The sequence below is a fragment of the Parasteatoda tepidariorum genome, chromosome 2 (genome assembly GCF_043381705.1).
Source record: "Parasteatoda tepidariorum isolate YZ-2023 chromosome 2, CAS_Ptep_4.0, whole genome shotgun sequence".
NCBI classification, from domain to species: Eukaryota; Metazoa; Arthropoda; class Arachnida; order Araneae; family Theridiidae; genus Parasteatoda; species Parasteatoda tepidariorum.
Window position 1 is genome coordinate 46,706,916 of NC_092205.1, and position 18,460 is coordinate 46,725,375.

General features: G+C 28.0%; 1 protein-coding gene across 1 annotated transcript in view; it reads right to left on the reverse strand.

Moving 5' to 3' along the window:
* Positions 1-18,460, reverse strand: part of LOC107453496 (reversion-inducing cysteine-rich protein with Kazal motifs) — an 83,955-nt gene that overhangs the window by 42,004 nt on the left and 23,491 nt on the right. Inside the window, exon 3 of the mRNA XM_043038986.2 lies at positions 13,172-13,258. Within this exon, the coding sequence (XP_042894920.1) occupies positions 13,172-13,258 (87 nt within the window). The remainder of the gene's footprint in view (positions 1-13,171; positions 13,259-18,460) is intronic.

Consider the following 18,460-nt stretch of genomic DNA (forward strand, 5'->3'; position numbering starts at 1 on the left):
TTGAATGATAAGTAACTGTTTTCCTTTTATCTAAATAACTGCAAATAAGTGCAAATTTACCATTTATTTTTAATGCAAAAAAAGACACCGGAATTTCATGCTGTACTTCATAACCATAAATTATTAAAATGATAAATATAATACTTTTAACTTATTTTAGCCTAAATTAACACAAATAATGAAAAATATATTTCATAAAAATTCCGCGTCAAACTGATAAAATAGCAAATAAGGTATTCCAATTTGTTCCAAATGTAATTTCCAAGTAGTGCTAAAATGTGTATAGTATATCCTTTCCTTTAATCCTCTCTAAAACGTAAAATCATTTAATATTTTTCTAACGACAATTTCATATTTCTTCATGACTTAATCAGTAAATTGCCTGCCATGGAAGGGCATATATCATATGAAACGAGCAACGTAATTCTGTCAGTATTTATTTATATTATTCGCCTATATATCCTGATTATCTAATCTTACTTGATGAAAAATACCAAACTTTACTATCTTCTAACAAGATTAGATTCGTCTTCGAACATCAACCATTTAAAACATTCTTGGGTGATATATGATACCAGATGTTTGTACTTGTTTCTAGCCGGAAAGAAAGATGGAGCAAAAAAAAAAGCAAGTGCATCTCCTGGGTGCAGGAGATGTGAGGGGAAGTAAGGGATTCAGTGGAAGAGGATTCTTCGGGGAGGAAGTAAGGTATTCATCAGCATCTGTCAACTAGGATTGGGTCGCATCTGGTGAAACCATAGTAACGGGTGGAAGTTGAGCTATTTATTGCATTTTCAGAGGAATCCGTGATGGGTTAGTTGCTGAAGTCCCATGAGCAGAACATGCAGCTGGTAGGCTTTTTTAACGGCCTTCTTAATGATTGCGAATGAGCGAAACCATGACAAAAGTCTGTAGATTTCTATGTTTCATCCTTTCCCCCATCAGACGCAGAAAAATTGAAGATGGGAAGGATATATCAAAAATTACGTGGGGTGTTAAGTTAATAGGGGGAGGCAATATGACATGATTTAGTTTAGGGTTGCTATCAAAAGTGGGGTTGAAGCGATAATATGAGGATATTCAAGGAAACTAATTATTTATTGAACTCAACTTTAATGTTAGAGGATAAATTTGTATCTGTAATCCGTAGTATGCCGTATTTAACTCAGCATTAAAAGAACTAATTTCACTTAATTGAACTCAAGATTCAGAGAATTGAGAGAGAGTGGTTAATTTACTTTTCCTCATCTTTATATAATTCTTACCAATAAGCTAATAATTATTATTTACACAACTCAGTAATGCGTTTTCAAACCAATAAATGACTACGATGTCTCTAGTCAGAATGAAAAGTGAGGCATTTCAGATTTTCTTCAAGTTTTCCTCACAAAATTGCAGCAATATAACTATATGATTAACTATTGCTTCCTAAAAAATATTCTTTACTTATAGACGCATCTTCACTGACGCGCAACCACTTTCGCATTATGAAATATGCGAATCGCTTACGATCATCATTGGATATTATGATATTTAAAGTTAATTATAATTAAATTACTTTAACCCTGATTTTACTACAAGCAGCTTTTCTTTATACTTTAGATAATCAAGGGTTCAAGCGTATAATTTGATTCACATAATATATGAAAGATGGTTGAAATGAACAAAAAGCTGTCGCCATATATATTTTCAGTAATGGAAGAGATTTTCTCGCTGTTGAGTTAACTGAGGGAATTATTGTTACCTTATTAATAATGCTACTTATAACCAAAATATGAATTAGTTTTATTTAGTAATTTAGAATAAGAAAAACCAGTTTATCCCATACCTAAGCCCAGTATATCCCCTTTTTTTGATTCCCGATTACAAATGGCAAATCATGGGAAAATCAACACCGCAAAAATGGAATAAAAATCATTGGTAGATAAAGAAGTTAAAGTATGTTATAAAAAATTTTACTTTAAAAAAGTTATCTAATATAGAAAGGTTAATTTAAAGTTTATAGCAAGGAACTTATGACATTTTTTAAAACTGTACATCTTTTATAATAGTGTTAAGTATGATGCATTAATTAACATTAGAATCGTGGGGGTAAAGGTTATCTTGTTATAAGTTATATATATTTACAAAAATTAAGAAGTGTTTTACTTTAATACAATTTTCTTTAAGAAAATCACAAGTTGAAAAAGTATTGCTTGCAAACTGTTATTATATAACAATTTAATAGGAATAATTATTTGAATTTCATAAATTTTCAGAACTTCTTAAAAGTTAAAACGACTAGGAAAACTGGGATACCTATTATTTAGGTAAACCTAAAATTTAAGGAAAGTCACTAACTGTAAATTTTTTTTTAAAAATGCATATATATTAATTAATTTTCAGAATATTATTAATTTATTTTCAAACTACAATTACTTTAAAATCAGACTCAGTTTTATATCGTGATCTAAAAGAGATTCTTTTTTATCGGTTGCTTATTCCTATAATGCTTTTTTACCATTTATCGAAACTGGAAGGCAAAGAAATTTAACTTTAAGAACAATATATGAATTGATTATGCAATATATGGGACTCCAGAGACATTTTAACAAATCAATATATTAAATGAAAGAATTTTAAGTCCAGCTGTTGTTTTACAAAAATCTAATCCCAACTAGAAACAAACACATAACATATTCCTTATTTATCAATTGCTTTGAATATTTCAAGAGAAACAATGAAATATAGAACGGAGCTTGATCAGACAAAACACCAACTTATCTATTAACCGCTTTTATTTCAATGCAAAAATAACCTTGAATTGCAGTGAGATAAAAAAAAAATAGTTGATAAATTTTTATCTTCACCCTTTCATCGGCAAAGGTAAGTATGAGCTAAAATAATCTTTGATCGATGCAATATCGAATAGGTGAGAAGATAGAGATTTAAGTATGCGTTATTTTTCATTTTTCTGTTTCGTTATTTCATTGAAGAATATTCAACTTAAGTAAATAGAGAGCAGTTTCAATTTAAACATGCGTCATAATATCGAAATGTTTATTTGATATATCAGCAATAGGTAAAGCGGATACTATATGGAATAGAGACAATACAAGATAAATAATTCTTCCTCTTTTTCTTCTTCTTTTTTTTTGATAACATTTTTAAGTGGATGAGTGCTACAACGTTTTATTTTTTACATATTAAAAGAGAATGCTTTCACGTGACAATTCATGATCACTTGTAAAGCATATATGACAAGTTAAGTAAAAGAAAGCTCTAAGCGACATAAAATTTTTAAATGGATGAGTGCTGCTATTTATTCCTTTTTGCATATATTAAGGAGAATGCTTTCACGTGACAATAAACGATCACTTGTAAAGCATATATGATAAGCTAAGTAAAAGAAAGCTCTAAGCGACTTAAGTGGATGAGTGCTATAACTTTTTTTCTTTACATATTAAAGAGAATGTTTTCACGTGACAATTCACGATCACTTGTAAAGCTTAAAACTAAGTGGATGAGTGCTGCAACTTATTTCTTTTTACATATTAAAAGAGAATGCTTTCACGTGACAATTAACGATCACTTGTAAAGCATATATGATAAGCTAAGTAAAAGAAAGCTCTAAGCGACTTAAGTGGATGAGTGCTATAACTTATTTTTTTTTTTTACTTATTAAAGAGAATGTTTTCACGTGACAATTCACGATCGCTTGTAAAGCATAAAACTAAGTGGATGAGTGCTGCAACTTATTTCTTTTTACATATTAAAGAGAATGCTTTCACGTGACAATTCACGATCACTTGTAAAGCTTATATGATAAGCTAAATGAAAGAAAGCTCTAAGAGACATAAAACTAAGTGGATGAGTGCTACAACGTGTTATTCTTTGCATATTAAAGAGAATGCTTTCACGTGACAATTCACGATCAATTGTACAGCCCATATGATGAGTTAAGTAGAGAAAAGCTCTACGATATATAAAATGTTTAAGTGAATAAATTCTACAACGTTTTATTTTTTCACATATTAAAGAGAATGCTTTCACGTGACAATTCACGATCAATTGTACAGCTTATATGATGAGTTAAGTAGAGAAAAGCTCTACGATATATAAAATGTTTAAGTGNAGTAAAAGAAAGCTCTAAGCGACATAAGATTTTTAAGTGGATGAGTGCTACTATTTATTCCTTTTTACATGCATTAAGGAGAATGCTTTCACGTGACAATAAACGATCACTTGTAAAGCATATATGATAAGCTAAGTAAAAGAAAGCTCTAAGCGACTTAAGTGGATGAGTGCTATAATTTTTTTTTTTACATATTAAAGAGAATGTTTTCACGTGACAATTCACGATCACTTGTAAAGCTTAAAACTAAGTGGATGAGTGCTGCAACTTATTTCTTTTTACATATTAAAAGAGAATGCTTTCACGTGACAATTCACGATCACATGTAAAGCTTATATGATGAGTTAAGATAAAAAACTATCTACGATACATAAAATATTTAAGTGGATGAATGATGAAACGTATTATTTTTTACAGAATAAGGAGAATGCTTTCACGTTATGATTCGCGATCACTTGTAACGCTTATAGGATGACCTAAGTAGAAGAAGGTTCGAGAGACCTTTTTGAAAAAATTGAGATTTTTCTTCGAAAGACATTCATTAAATAGCAACGCTGGGTCAAAAATCAAAATTATATGCAATTTAGAAAAATTGAGACTAGTCTGAAATGTAGTTGCTGGTGTGACGAAACGGAATCACGCGTTCTTCACTCTCTTGTTAACAGTATTGGTCATGCAAGCGAGGATAAAGGGATGATAACCAAGCAGCTTGCTAGTCCATTCATTCCATTTCTGAAATATGCAGGTAATAAAAATGCTCCGTTGTGGAAGCATTGATTGTAAAAGAGCATTGGTTATCAGCCGCTCCTTTGTAAATATCTCGGAGATATGGAGCTACATTCATTGAACAGCATCATTTTGAAGCACAGACAAAAGTCGAATGGCAATGAAATCAAAACGGCCCTCTAAACGTTCTTATGGAGGAATGCTCTTGCATGATAATGCTGAAGTTCATACATTCATTGCAATATATTTATTCCTTGCAATATATTTATTTCACGTTTAGCGTAGAAATCTAGTTTTAGTTGATTGGAAGAAGATAGTAGGAAAAACTTTATCTAAAACACTACAATGTAATACTATACGTTTAGCTCAGAAATTAGGCAGAAAAAAGGATTTTAACTAGTTGAGTAAAAAGTTTTTTTGTTAAAACGAAATATTATAATACAACATAAAAAAATATAGGTAATTCAAGTAAATTATTTCCTTCTATTGTAGGGCTTTAAATAATGAAAAATTATTGGATCTTAAAAAAAACCTAACTAGTGAAAATTTAATCAAACAGTTTTAGAGAGTTTCATTGCATATCAGTGATTAACAAAAAGTGATAAGCATACTACGGGATACAGGCTATAGGAGTATTTTAAATATCTACGTCAACATTAGAAATGTGAATTTTCCAATGAATGACACTTGTGTTGAATGTGACAGTTACACGATTTTTGTTTTTATAATCCAATTGCTTGCTATTAATACAAGAACATGATTATTATTTGTATAAGAATAATGATCTGAGAAGTAATAAAAAATCTTGAACGAAAAGGTATAATATACAAATCCATGTAAATAAAGCAAAATGTTTTTTATGTATGTACTTTATAAAAAACCGTAATTTTGAAACGGTCCGTAACAAATTTGGTGTATGTACATTGGAAGACACGATGGACCTAAATGTCGACATTAAAATTCCTTTCGAACGCCAGTTAGTATGTAACATGCCAAAGAAAAATTTCCATATGATCTGACAAATATTTTTTAGTATGACTCATTTGTTAGCTTGCAGCTCTAATCAATCAAAAATAAGTTTCTTTCTTCACACGTTTTTATGAATAATTTATCTTTGGTTTCCAAGGTTGGGTTATCGCAAGTAAAATCAACGTTAATAATTTGGTGACATGTGATGACGACGTTACCTAATTTTTGTACTTTTTTTTTTTTTCGTATTTTATTGGACAATATGTTTCTTACAGTGATACTTATGCTTTAGATTCGTATCTTTGTATACTTAAATAATAGAAACTCAAAAATAACTAATAAGATCAAATTGAAGTTACCTATTTAATATAAGAACCGTAAAATGTCGCCATATTATTATTGACGACAACTAATTTTAATAGTAGGTACTACTGGTTTCATGTTAATTGGTAAATTTTGTAGTTACTAAATATACTAATATTGGTACAAAGATACCAAATATAGGTACTGTATAAATAGTTTTTTTTTCAGGGCCACTGTAAGGAATAGGTACCTGAGAAAATTGTTGATTATTGCAGTTTTTGACTTTCAGGAATTAACCTCGAGTAATAAATAGCATACCAAATGATACTGAATGTAGTTAATCTTTATTTTGATAAATTTAACTTCTAAAAACGTGTTTTCCATAATCAAATAACGTAATTCCATCTAAAAGGATAACAAATAAATAAAATGAAAAAATAAATTTGGAATTGTTTCAGCTTTATGAATTGTCTCATAGTTTTGCGCAGGATTTTGTACTGTTCATGAATACCGATTTGTTGATTACTATTTACTTTTTTTCACCCCAAGTAAAGATATTCAGATAAGGTTAAATTTTCAGATAGTAAATAAATAATAATTACTAACAATGACATCGAATTTATTATTTTATTTTATAACTGTCGTTCAACAGCCAAACAATTTTTGGGTTTACGATTAATAATGTTTAACGTACCCTTGTAATTTTGAACAAAATCTAGAAGACAATGTATCTCCTGAATCAAGTATCAGAGGAAAACCACGAAAACCTTCCACGGCTAGTCTCAATCAAAAATGCTTAGTTAAAGTTTCACTAGGAAAAGTTTTATTCTTTAAACAAAAAATATTTTTATTGAAAAGAATTGTCCTGACAAAAATTCAATTTAAGGGTAGGGCGTGCAAAACACTCCTAGTTACGGTTCTACATATAATTTTTTTTACAATCCTGCAAATAATTTATTCTTATGTTACTCATTTAAAATTTCACGAATTTAATTATGTTTATACTATTAGAAGTGAGACTAAACCACAGAAAAACGCTTACTTTAATATTGGTTTTCTTATTGGTTATATTATAACAAATATCGATTTAAAATTTTGTATAATTTCAATAAATATTCTAGGTATTAAATTCCGATTATTTGCTTTAGAGGCCAAATTCATTTATAATCTATAACTAGTATAAACTGATTACTATGCCTTATAAATACAGTTATTTATTAAAAATCGTAACGTAGCCTTTACATTTCAGTGTTTTTCATAATATCTAAATTTTACTTAGCAATATAAAAAATTTATAAAATGAAGGTTAATAGCTTAATTATGAACTAAACTCAATCATAATTATTGCTATTGTTATTTACGTAATTAGAATCAATTTAGACAATACTTATTTGTAACTAATATGGATATGTAATATAACCGATATAAAACTCAATTTAAGCGTTGCATAACATAGCATATCATATTAAAAACCATTTTTTCTCATACCGGTGGTTTGTGAACCACGATTGGTTAGTTAGGTGTTGTTAAATTTGCAAGTATCACTTGTACTTTTATAATCATTCAAGAATAATATGTTCTCAAATTAACACAACGTGTTTCCTTATTGTTAGTTAATGTCTCTAAACTTTAAATTAATAAGGATGATTATTTTTTTTTATTTTACTCTTAAATCGTAATTAGATTTATGAAAGTAAATTTGATTTTAAGAACATTAATTACAGAAAATAAAAAATATCTTACACTGAGTCATTTTGAACTATTTGATGAATGAAGTAATTGTAATAGTAATTAATTTAACATGCATTTCGAATTAGAGATGATTTTTTTTTAAATATAGAAACGACTATATTTTAATCAGATTTTTCGTTAAATACATTAAAGATTGCACCAAAATGCATATGCATGTACGACATTTCAAAATTCAAAATAAGAATTTACTGCCTATAGTGCGTATGTCGTAAAACTTATGTTTAAAGATTTCACATAAATAAACTAAATCTAATGCTTGTCTAAATGAATACCAATAAAACAGTCTCCTAACTGATTCAAAGACGTAGATAGAGCTTTTGAATAGTTCAATGCATTTACTATTTACTTATATACATCTTAAGAAATATAACTAGGATCAACATAAAGTTTATTTATGTACTCATATATTTTACTGGACGCACGCGCATGGAATAAACAAGTAGTAAAGTGGTAGGGGGGCCGAAAGAAGTTTTGAAAAAAAAAATCGAAACCTGTCCGTTTTCTCTATTAGGTGCATGGGGCAAAGTATCTCTGAAATCAAATCTTTAAATCTCGCTTTAAGCTGATTATGATTTTTTTAGTTACTTTGTAACTTTTGTTTCAAAAAACATACAATTGTAAGACTTATAAAGATTTAAAAATGCTAACTTCGCATAATTATAAAGTGCTCTCGCTACCATTAAAGAATAATTATTTTTATTTCACAAAAAATAATTCGTAAAAATTAGGAACACGGAACTATTTTATCTAGAAAAATCATAAATTAATCAGATAGAAACTGTATTTCATAAAAAAAAAATTATTGCGACAGTTTGAATATAGAATATTTCTTTAACTTTTTAGATGACCAACTATCATTTCGTGAAATAATTAACAGTCGTTACGAGAAAAAAAATTACTATTGCCAGATTATGTGTTAAGAAATTTTCCAAAATCATGGGAAAAAAAATTTCCGTTAAAATTAAATCTTAAGAAATACATAATAATAAAAAGAATTTTGTAACTTTTAAAAGTTTTGTATGACACAAAAATGTACTTTCTCTGAGTAAACATAATTTTTTTTTTAATGGATTTGGACTTCTGACCCCTTAAAATATAGGGGGTAGCCACAATCTGAGAAATATGGTTCCAAAGGTTTTAGCCTGTTTCGCTATAGATCGAGAAATTTTTAAGTGAATAGAAAATTTTTTACACACATATATAAAATTCGTTCATCCAAAGATGATTTCATGCGAAAAATAACTTTTAGAAAATATTTATTATTTTTTATTACTTTATTTAAAAATTGTCAATAAAATTTTGAATAGTAATGTATAGTAGAATTTTTTGCATCATTTTAAAGAATATAATTTTTCATGGCAAAATACAAACTTTAATCGAAATCAGTCGTTTAGTTCATGAAAAATTAAATTTTGAAAGAGTCAAATACTTAAAATTCAATTTCTCAGGAAATAATAGACCGATTTTGCTCAACTTAATTTGCGAAATAATCAAAAACTAAAGTTAAAATAAGAGGTCCAAACTTTCGACCGCTCTTCTGACCAAACTATTGGGACCGTATTTCCCAGATTGCGGCTACCCCTATATTTTGAGAGTCAGGAATCCGAATCAGGCGAAAAAATAGTATGTTTATTCAGAAAAGGCTACGTTTTTGTGTCTGATTGCGTAACGTACAATATCATCTGCACTTATTAATTAGCACTGTTGAGGTAATCTCCTTCAGCCATTAGAAATGAGTCCTAGAACGCGAAAATCCGATGATTAGAACAAAAGTTATTTAGGATGATCCTTTTTTTTTCTAGTTCACTCACTGTACATGATGCGCCTTTTTAATTGGCTATGATTTTATAACTGGGGAAATACACTGCTTCTATGGGAATTAATAAATCGTTTGCTTTAAAATTATTTGACAATGAGACAAATGAAAACTTAGAATAGGTAATATGGTACTGGGATAAAGTCGTGAAACTACTAACGGTTTCACTATGTTTTTGCAGTTTTAGTTAAAACAAATTGAAAATATTGCGAGTAAGTAGAGTGTTTAAATATTCACAACAAAAATATAAACCAAGTATATAATATAAATTATAATTCCTTAATATAATAAAATAAAAATATAATTATGTGAAATAATAAATAAAAAAACTCATGTAAAATTTTTTAAACTACAATCTAAAGAATTAAATATAAAATGATAACAATAAATTAAACAATTAATATTTAAATTCATAATATTAATTAAAAATAACTAAAAAACAGGATATGTCTTCATCCGTTACTTTGGTAACTATTTGCCGCTATGGAACACATCTAACCCAAAATTTGAGTTAAGATCGAAATTTAAAGCAGTTTTTTATCTTAATGTCGTCATGTGAAAACATTTTATCGAATCATGTGTATCAAATTATTTTATTTTGTGAGTTCTTTGAATGCCGGTTAAATTCTTATATTCAAATCCGTTGTTGAAATCTTAACACTAAATTTTTTTCCTAAATGAAAAAACAGTTAAAAAATAACACCACCATTTTTATCATAATATTCTATAAAACAAACAATCAAACCTTAGCCATTGTTTTTTCTTATAGCAATGGTTAGTTTTTACACTTTTTGTTTCATTTAAGGTGACACGGTGATCTTTTACGTAAACAGATATGAAATTTTTTAGAAAAAATTATTAATTTTTTTGGCTTAATTTTGTAATGAATGCCAGTTTCAAGGAATTTCTATTGTATAAAGATAGATAATAATAAAAAAGTACAAAAATTATCCTTAGAAGAAAGTCTTCAAATTTTTCTAAATATAGATATTCATTTTTTTTAGTTCAGAAGTATGTAAAACAAAAAAAAATTACTTTTGATGCATTTTTTTCTACAAAATTATGCATTTCGATGCATTTAAATCACTAAAAAAAAAATTTGTAATGATTATTTCAACAAAAAATCTAAAGAAATCTTTTAAATTATTATGAAGATTTTATATCAAACTGTCAGGAAATGTAATAAAAAACTAACTCGTGAGGATCAAAATAAATAAAATATTAAGAAAACATAAAATATTTTGAAAAAAAAGGCTAACTTTTTAGAGCAAACTGAAGCAAGATTGTCAATGTAGTTGTTATCGCAATATGTATAGATATTGTTAACACGAAAAATAAATTAAGATTTCTATTAGAAATCAAGTAAAAAAATGAAATGCGCTAAGACCAGTGAAATTTAGATTCCACATAATATATCATTAAATTGCAACATATTACCATTAATCATTTAAAAAATTTAACTTTATCGGTCGCGAACAGCATGCTGATTAAATCACTATGATTAATAAATAAAAATTTAAAATAAGAACATTGTCACAATTCGCGAATAAAATTAACGAAATGATTTCGACAATATATTACTTTGATACTATTCTTTCTAGACCTTATCAATTTTTTTAAAGATAAAAACTCAGTTTACATTACATTATTTTGAGTCAGAGCTCTGCATGTAAATTGCATTTTAAATTTTTTAAAAGATAACATACACTTCTTAAATCAAAAACATGTAAGATATAACACAAGCTAAATAACAAAAAATGGAGAAATTTAACACTCTTAAATATTCCAAAAGCGTTTTAAAAAATCGCAAAGCACTTTAAAAGTAACTAGTAAAACATTTGGTGACTAATTTACATATTGAATAAGGAAAGAAAGAAAACGATAAATTCCGTTTAATTAAATTAAAATGAAGAAGAAAAAAATTGTTATTCAAATAGTGGCAAAATTATATAATATGTAATTAAGATAAAGATAGCATCAATATTTTGGAATTTCTTGATAGTTGGCTAAAAAATCGTCTAGTTACAGTGATCAATGGGTGCTATGTTACGGCATATTAAAAACCAAATTAATTTTAATGTACTATCTTCATCACAGAGTTTTTTAGTTTTTTTTGTTAATTTAAATACTAAGATGAATAAACAAGATATTGAACGCGTGATGTACAAGCAGACGATATAACTCAAGAGTGAAAGATGGGTTATCACTGTGGGGTAGATGCTTCATGTCTTTGAACCATGACGGGAAAGAGGCATGTGGTTTCAGAACTGACACCCGCTGGTACCTGACAAATAAGGTGAAGCCGCTGTCAAATGTCAAGCAGCCTTAAGGTATAATGAATAGCCAAAAGTTGAATGTTTTTAAAAGGAATTGTCGCTTTTGGGAATGGACCCTGTTGAGTATATTATTGTCTTTGCTATTATTTCTCGCTGTTTGTTTTTAGGAGATGGCTAACCACTGAAGATGCAGAGTTAATGAACGATGCAAAAACGAATATTAATTTGAATCACGAAAAAAATAAGTCCATGAAACTGAAACAACTTTAATTTCAAATATATACACTGAGAAAAAAAAAGTATGCTCGAAACTACAAGAATATGGTAAAATAAACTGTGTTACCGGCTCTATGAGAACACCAAATATCTCGGTAATTTTCACCGAAGAACTTTGGTAATGATTTTGGTAAAATCAGCAATAGCATTTGGTTTTATAATGTGAGATAAAATTTTATAAATGTGCTAAAATCGGGTAATTTTATCATGATACCTTAGAGCATGGCATAAAAAACATTCATTTGGTTAAATTTACTTTTCGGTTTTGTATCTTTTACTAAATGTCGGGTAAACAACTATAATTTTGAAAACTAGAATTTCCGGTAAACCGTGACCTTATGAACAGAAACATATGAAATGAAAGGTTTAAGTTTGGTTTTTATAATCAGAATTATGGCTTTTTTTTTTTCAACCTGAAATATCAGTATCTTACAGCAGTAGTAATTTTACCATAATTTTTTGCTCCAAGTAGTTAGACAGTTTTTTTTTAATTAATTGACATGCTAGGATTAGTTTGAAGTTTAAGGAAAGTAACGTTGAATATATTATAAAAATAGATTTTTAGGTGGTAAATCTTGTCATAAGTTAATTTTTCAGTGTTCGAGTTAGTCGTTCAGATTTTTCAAGCATAATTAATCTTACTTTAAATGAGTCGAACTTCTATTGCCATGTTTTGTTAAATACAGTCGCAGTAAATGGCAACAAATAATAATAAATGGAGATTATTCTACATATTACGATTTTTATGTTATATGCTTTTTTGTACATGATTTAGCAGGGTTAACAGGGTTCCCGATTTATTGATTATTTGCAATTTTTTCCCTTGCGTATCAAGACTTGATATTCAATTAGTTGGTAATAAAATAAGTGATATATGTAATAAATATGATTTACATTAATGAAAATATTATAAATATAAAAATAAAAATATCGACTTACCATTGGAGATTTTGGGCACAAATCATTTAACTTTTGAAGGTTAATTTCGAGTTCTCTTTGATCAGTTGCTAGAGCTACTAATGATATCTGAAATAAAAGATAATACAGCTATTACTCAATTATAAATTAAGAGATGATTAAAATGAACCAAAAAGAGAACTGTTGAATGTTAGCTGCATAAATAGGAAGGTAATAGAATTTGAAAAAAATAAAATCAATATAAAAATAGATCAAACCTTATTAAGTAGTCATGCAATAGTTTTTTTTTTTTTTTTTTTTTGCATATGGGTGATTCTCACGAAATGCGACAATTGATAGACTTTTGCTCCAAGATCTACTACTATATACTACTAATAGAACTTTTTGTAAAAAAAATTTATAAATAGCATTGCTGTTAGCATTTTAAAATGACTTTGCATTAGCATGGACTATTTTGTATATTTAAAAAATTTAATTAAATTTCAAAATTTCATTTTCCTGGTATGTCACAAACAATATTTCCAATAATAACTAGCTTCAAAACTGCCCACAAAAAATTTTCAATATCTAATTTTTTTTGTCTCAACCGTTGTAAGCATTTCTTGAATAAATGCAAAAGGTATTATTTCCAAAAATTTTCTTGAAAATAATTTTTTCTGTCATTAATTTGTTTCTCACATAAAAATCAGTCCTTTTCCTGGCAACTTTTTTTTAGTAATTTATAACCACAATAGAGAGCACCAGCAATAAATATCTTAGGTTAAAAGATTGATTAGAACATTCTATCAGAACATGTCTTATTTCAATTTAATAATTTAGGTTCAATTTAGTAATTTAGTTTCAATAGTTTCAATTTAGTAATTTAGGTAAAATAATTCAGATTTAAATAATTTAGGTAAATTTGAAATTAAAATATGGTTTGATAATCTCAGATGATATTTGGTAACTCAATTTTGATACATTTGATCATGGCATGAAAACTATTTATTGGTAAAATTTACTTTTCAGTTTTGTATATTTTACCAAATGTGTGGTACTATAATTTTGAAAATCCGATTTTCCGGTTACCGCATAAATGGAAAAATTATGAAATGCATGATTTAAATGTCGTTTATTTTAGTTAATTAAGGTTTTTGTACCAGAAATGGCATTACCATACCGTACAGTAATTTTATCAAACTTTTTTTTTCTTCGTGTTTAAATAATTTAAATTTAAAAACATAAATAATGGCCTAGTATTCAAATATTTATTTAAAAAAAAGCCTAATGATTTATAATAAAACTAAATGACGTAGTAAACTTTGATGCTCATTAAGCTTCGGAAACTTTATATAAATTCATCTTAGATGTCCTTGTCAACATATATCGTTGATGTGGCAACTAAAGTTCATAAAGATTTAAAAGAATTAAAGGGTAATTTCATCTAGTTAATGTGTATATGATAAAATAACTAACCAGCTAATTAAAATACTGAACAGCAAAATGTTTAATAGACATGTGTCAGTATAAAATTATGAGAAACACATGTTCCTATTTTTTCTCTCCATGTAATACATAACAGAAGCCATCCCACTAAAATATATGCAATAAAATATGAATCTAAATAATCTGTGGGGGAAAATACGTATATTAATTTAAAGAATTGAAATAATGTAGCAGATCAATTAAAAAATAAAAATTGCATTTATTGAAACTATTCTAAACTAAAAATTTTATTCGAAAACAATCTTATTTAAAAATTCATTATATGCATACCTAGTGGATTTTAAAAACCATAGTATACATTCACATAAAACGAAATTGAATAATGAAGTTTTAAATTAAGACAATTAACAGTGTTGAAAAACCAATTATGCGCTCCGCAATAAATTTACTCCCATTGAATCAAAAAGAAAAATATAATTTATTTATTTTCCATCTCATGTTACTTCAAGCACGTGCGATTTATTCAATTACCCCATCCTAGGCAAATACATCTCGTACATGATAATGATTTAATAACCTGTTTTACTTAAATTATTTTCTCGCTACCTGAAGCCGGTGGTGCGTTTAAATTCTCAAAGCATCCACAATACGCCAGACAAAACGCAAACTCACCGCCGCATACCTTTTTAACACCACCGTTCATACATAATCATACAAAATATTGACTCTCTCCGAGCAATATGCCGACCTCATATTTTGCATCAAAAATTCTTATTCTCTCAACGATCTCATTCCTTTCCTAGTCCTCCAGGGATGAAATAAAAATATAAAAAACCATCTTTTTCTTTTTTTACCCCTTTCTTTTACTTGGCGAGAAAATTCAGTTTGGTGAATTCATTTTCCATGGTCAATCAAGTCTTTGGTCGTGGAGATAAACACTATCAGCAATTAAAGTTCAAGCCGCTTCACGGAGATCTTCTGGAGCGATTGGGAGTGGCTGAATGTCCCATTAAAAAGGCAAAGTAATTAATATCAGCCAAATCCTCATCGGGTTTGGATTAGGCTCGTGTTTGAGATACGCGGTTGGGGCTACAGAGGAGTGAGTGTGCGTTTGCATGAGTTTCTTCACCTCCGAATGCTTCGAATATTCACATTTAGCTTATCTGTCTTATGTTGTCTTCCGTGTTAGTCGTTTTATTTTTTGGCGTTGATTTAATTATGTGTCTACATGGGGGAAACAAGGATGAGCGGAAAGCAAATTTGGTTATTTGATTAATTTGATGTATTAGTGTCATTAAATAATTAATTAAAAATCGCATAACGAGCTGAAAGCTATTTGTTTTAGTGAAGACTGCTGATATATTCAAAATATTTGCTTTACATTTAATAAATAATTGTATTTTGAAAATTTTTTCTAATAAGCTGTTTATAATTAAATTAGTTTTATAGTTTTATACTGTAAAAACATGTCTGTTAAATTTGTAGGAAGATAAAAAACACTGCTAGTATAAAACCGTTTATTTCACAGGAAAATGTTGTTGTTTAAAAACGGAAGCCTGTTTTCTTGGCCAATAAGTGTTGTTATTTTAGCAAACAAACTCTGCTATTAAAAAAAATCTATAAACTATAACTGCGAAAATCTATATCTATAACTACGACGGGATTGTGGTCGTTGGGAGCAGAATTTGTACTACGACTCAAAGTCGGAATTGGAAGTCGGGTCATCTCAGTGGGAGGCGAAAGCTCTGTCTTCAGTTCTAATGTTTGGTTATAACAAAACAAAAAAAACAAAAAACTTTATCTGCCTTCATCTTCGAAGTCTTACTCATTAAAATCACAATTAAGTTTTAAAATATTTAAAACTTTATTGACCCTACTCCTTTATAAAAATGTCTCGGAATTTAATTTGCCGAAAAATTAGATCGAAAGACAGATAATAATCAGGTAGAGTATCAATTTAACAATAAAGTCGACTCGTAATTTTATTTATACGATGTTCAAAACCATGAAATAATTGCTGAAAGTAAAAGCAAGCATAGAATATAATTGTAAAAAGATTTGAAAAAAAAACATAATAAAGTCATCTTACTATAAAACAAAACTGCATAGCAAAAACTAGAACTTGAACTGTTTTAATCCGCTTATGACTAGGGTGAAAACAGAAAAAAATTCTTTTGTGAAAAATAGTTTTAAATCGTTAAATATACAGAAAAAATCTGTAAAAAAAGTTTTTTATTATTTATTTATTTATTTGCAGAGCGAGAGTAACGATTAATCAGTATTTTTCTTTAAACAGTTTTTTTTATAAATTTTTTTTATATCATTTAGTTATTTATTTTACACTGTAATAGTTGCAAAAAATAACATATAAAAAAAGAAATAGAATAAAATAACTTTTTAAGGAAAATTTGAATAGAAGTTCGAAAAATATTGCTTAGGAAACGCACAATAAAAGGAAAAAAAATGCAAGGAAAAAAATTGCAAAAAAAGAAAAAAAGTATCCTCTAGATTTAAATTTTAAGAACGCTTAACATGTTTAATTTAAAATTTACTAAGAGGATCCTAATTGAGCAATGCATAATTTTACATTAATAAGGTAATTAACTGTATTAAAATATTAAGCAATAACTAAACTTGAATGGTAAGATGTTTTAGTTGACGACTTAAATTTGCTGCAGTTTTACTCCATATTTCTTTACGATGCAAAAAAAAGAAAAAAACTACCCTCTAGATTTAAGTTTTAAGAACGCTGAATATTAAACATGTTTAATTTAAAATTTATTAAGAGGAGCCTAATTGAGCAATGCATATTTTTACATTAATAAGATAATTAACTGCATTAAAATATTAAGCAAATAACTAAACTTGAATGGTAAGACGTTTTAGTTGAAAACTTAAATTTGCTGCAGTTTTACTCCATATTTCTTTACGAGTTATATAAGATTATTCGAAAATTTCTCACTTCAAATTTAATGCAAGCTTATTTTTGTAAGCTGTTCAGCTCGCCAAATACAACAAAAATCGATAATGAGCTTTAGAAAAGCAATTATTTTTTTCCAACGCTGTTGTTCTAGTACTTTTATCGAACTTTTTTAATTAGTTTTTTTATTATAATTTCCTTTAATGAAAGGTGTGAATTGACGGGAAGTTCATTCTCACGAAATACAATAAGAAAGCTTTGTATAAAAAAAACATAACGTCTCTAGTGTGGTCGATCTGATCTTTCAGAAAGAAAAAAAAATTAGTAGGTTTTTCATCGTAAGATGAAACAGCGTTTTGCTTTGAACAAACAAGATAATATCTTTTTAAAGAGCAATATTTTGTAAAGAATCAATTAGTGTCTTTGCAAAGGTTCGATTGTTCTATAAGTGTGGGCGTATATTAACTCGTTTCACTTCGACGAGTTTTTTTCGTAAACTTAATCCTGCTTTTGAATTATTGATTAATAAATGAAAAAAAAGCGTTATGATTAAAAGTGTTCGCACTCCCTATTTGTCATACAGCAGTACATCTTATACGGACAAAAATGATATGTTCGAATTTATTCGTTAATCAAGTTTTTTGTTGATTTCAATAGTTGGGGTTTCCTGGGTTGTTATTTCCCTGCAGTGAAAGAGTAAGATCTTAACACTGTAAAAAATACCGGATTAAACTACGGTAAAAAGTACCGGCATTTAGGGTGCATCGTCCGTAAAATCCATTTTACTCAAGACTCCATTTTTTCCGCAAACTATTATGTAATTCTTAAAGTAATATCCATTTTATTAGAGTGATTAAGTTATTTTAATGTGATTACTAATGTACAAATTACTGCGTGTCAGAATTTTTGTTCCATATTATGTTTCGGCAAAATTGGATTTTGCGGTAATAAGTACCGACTCCCTG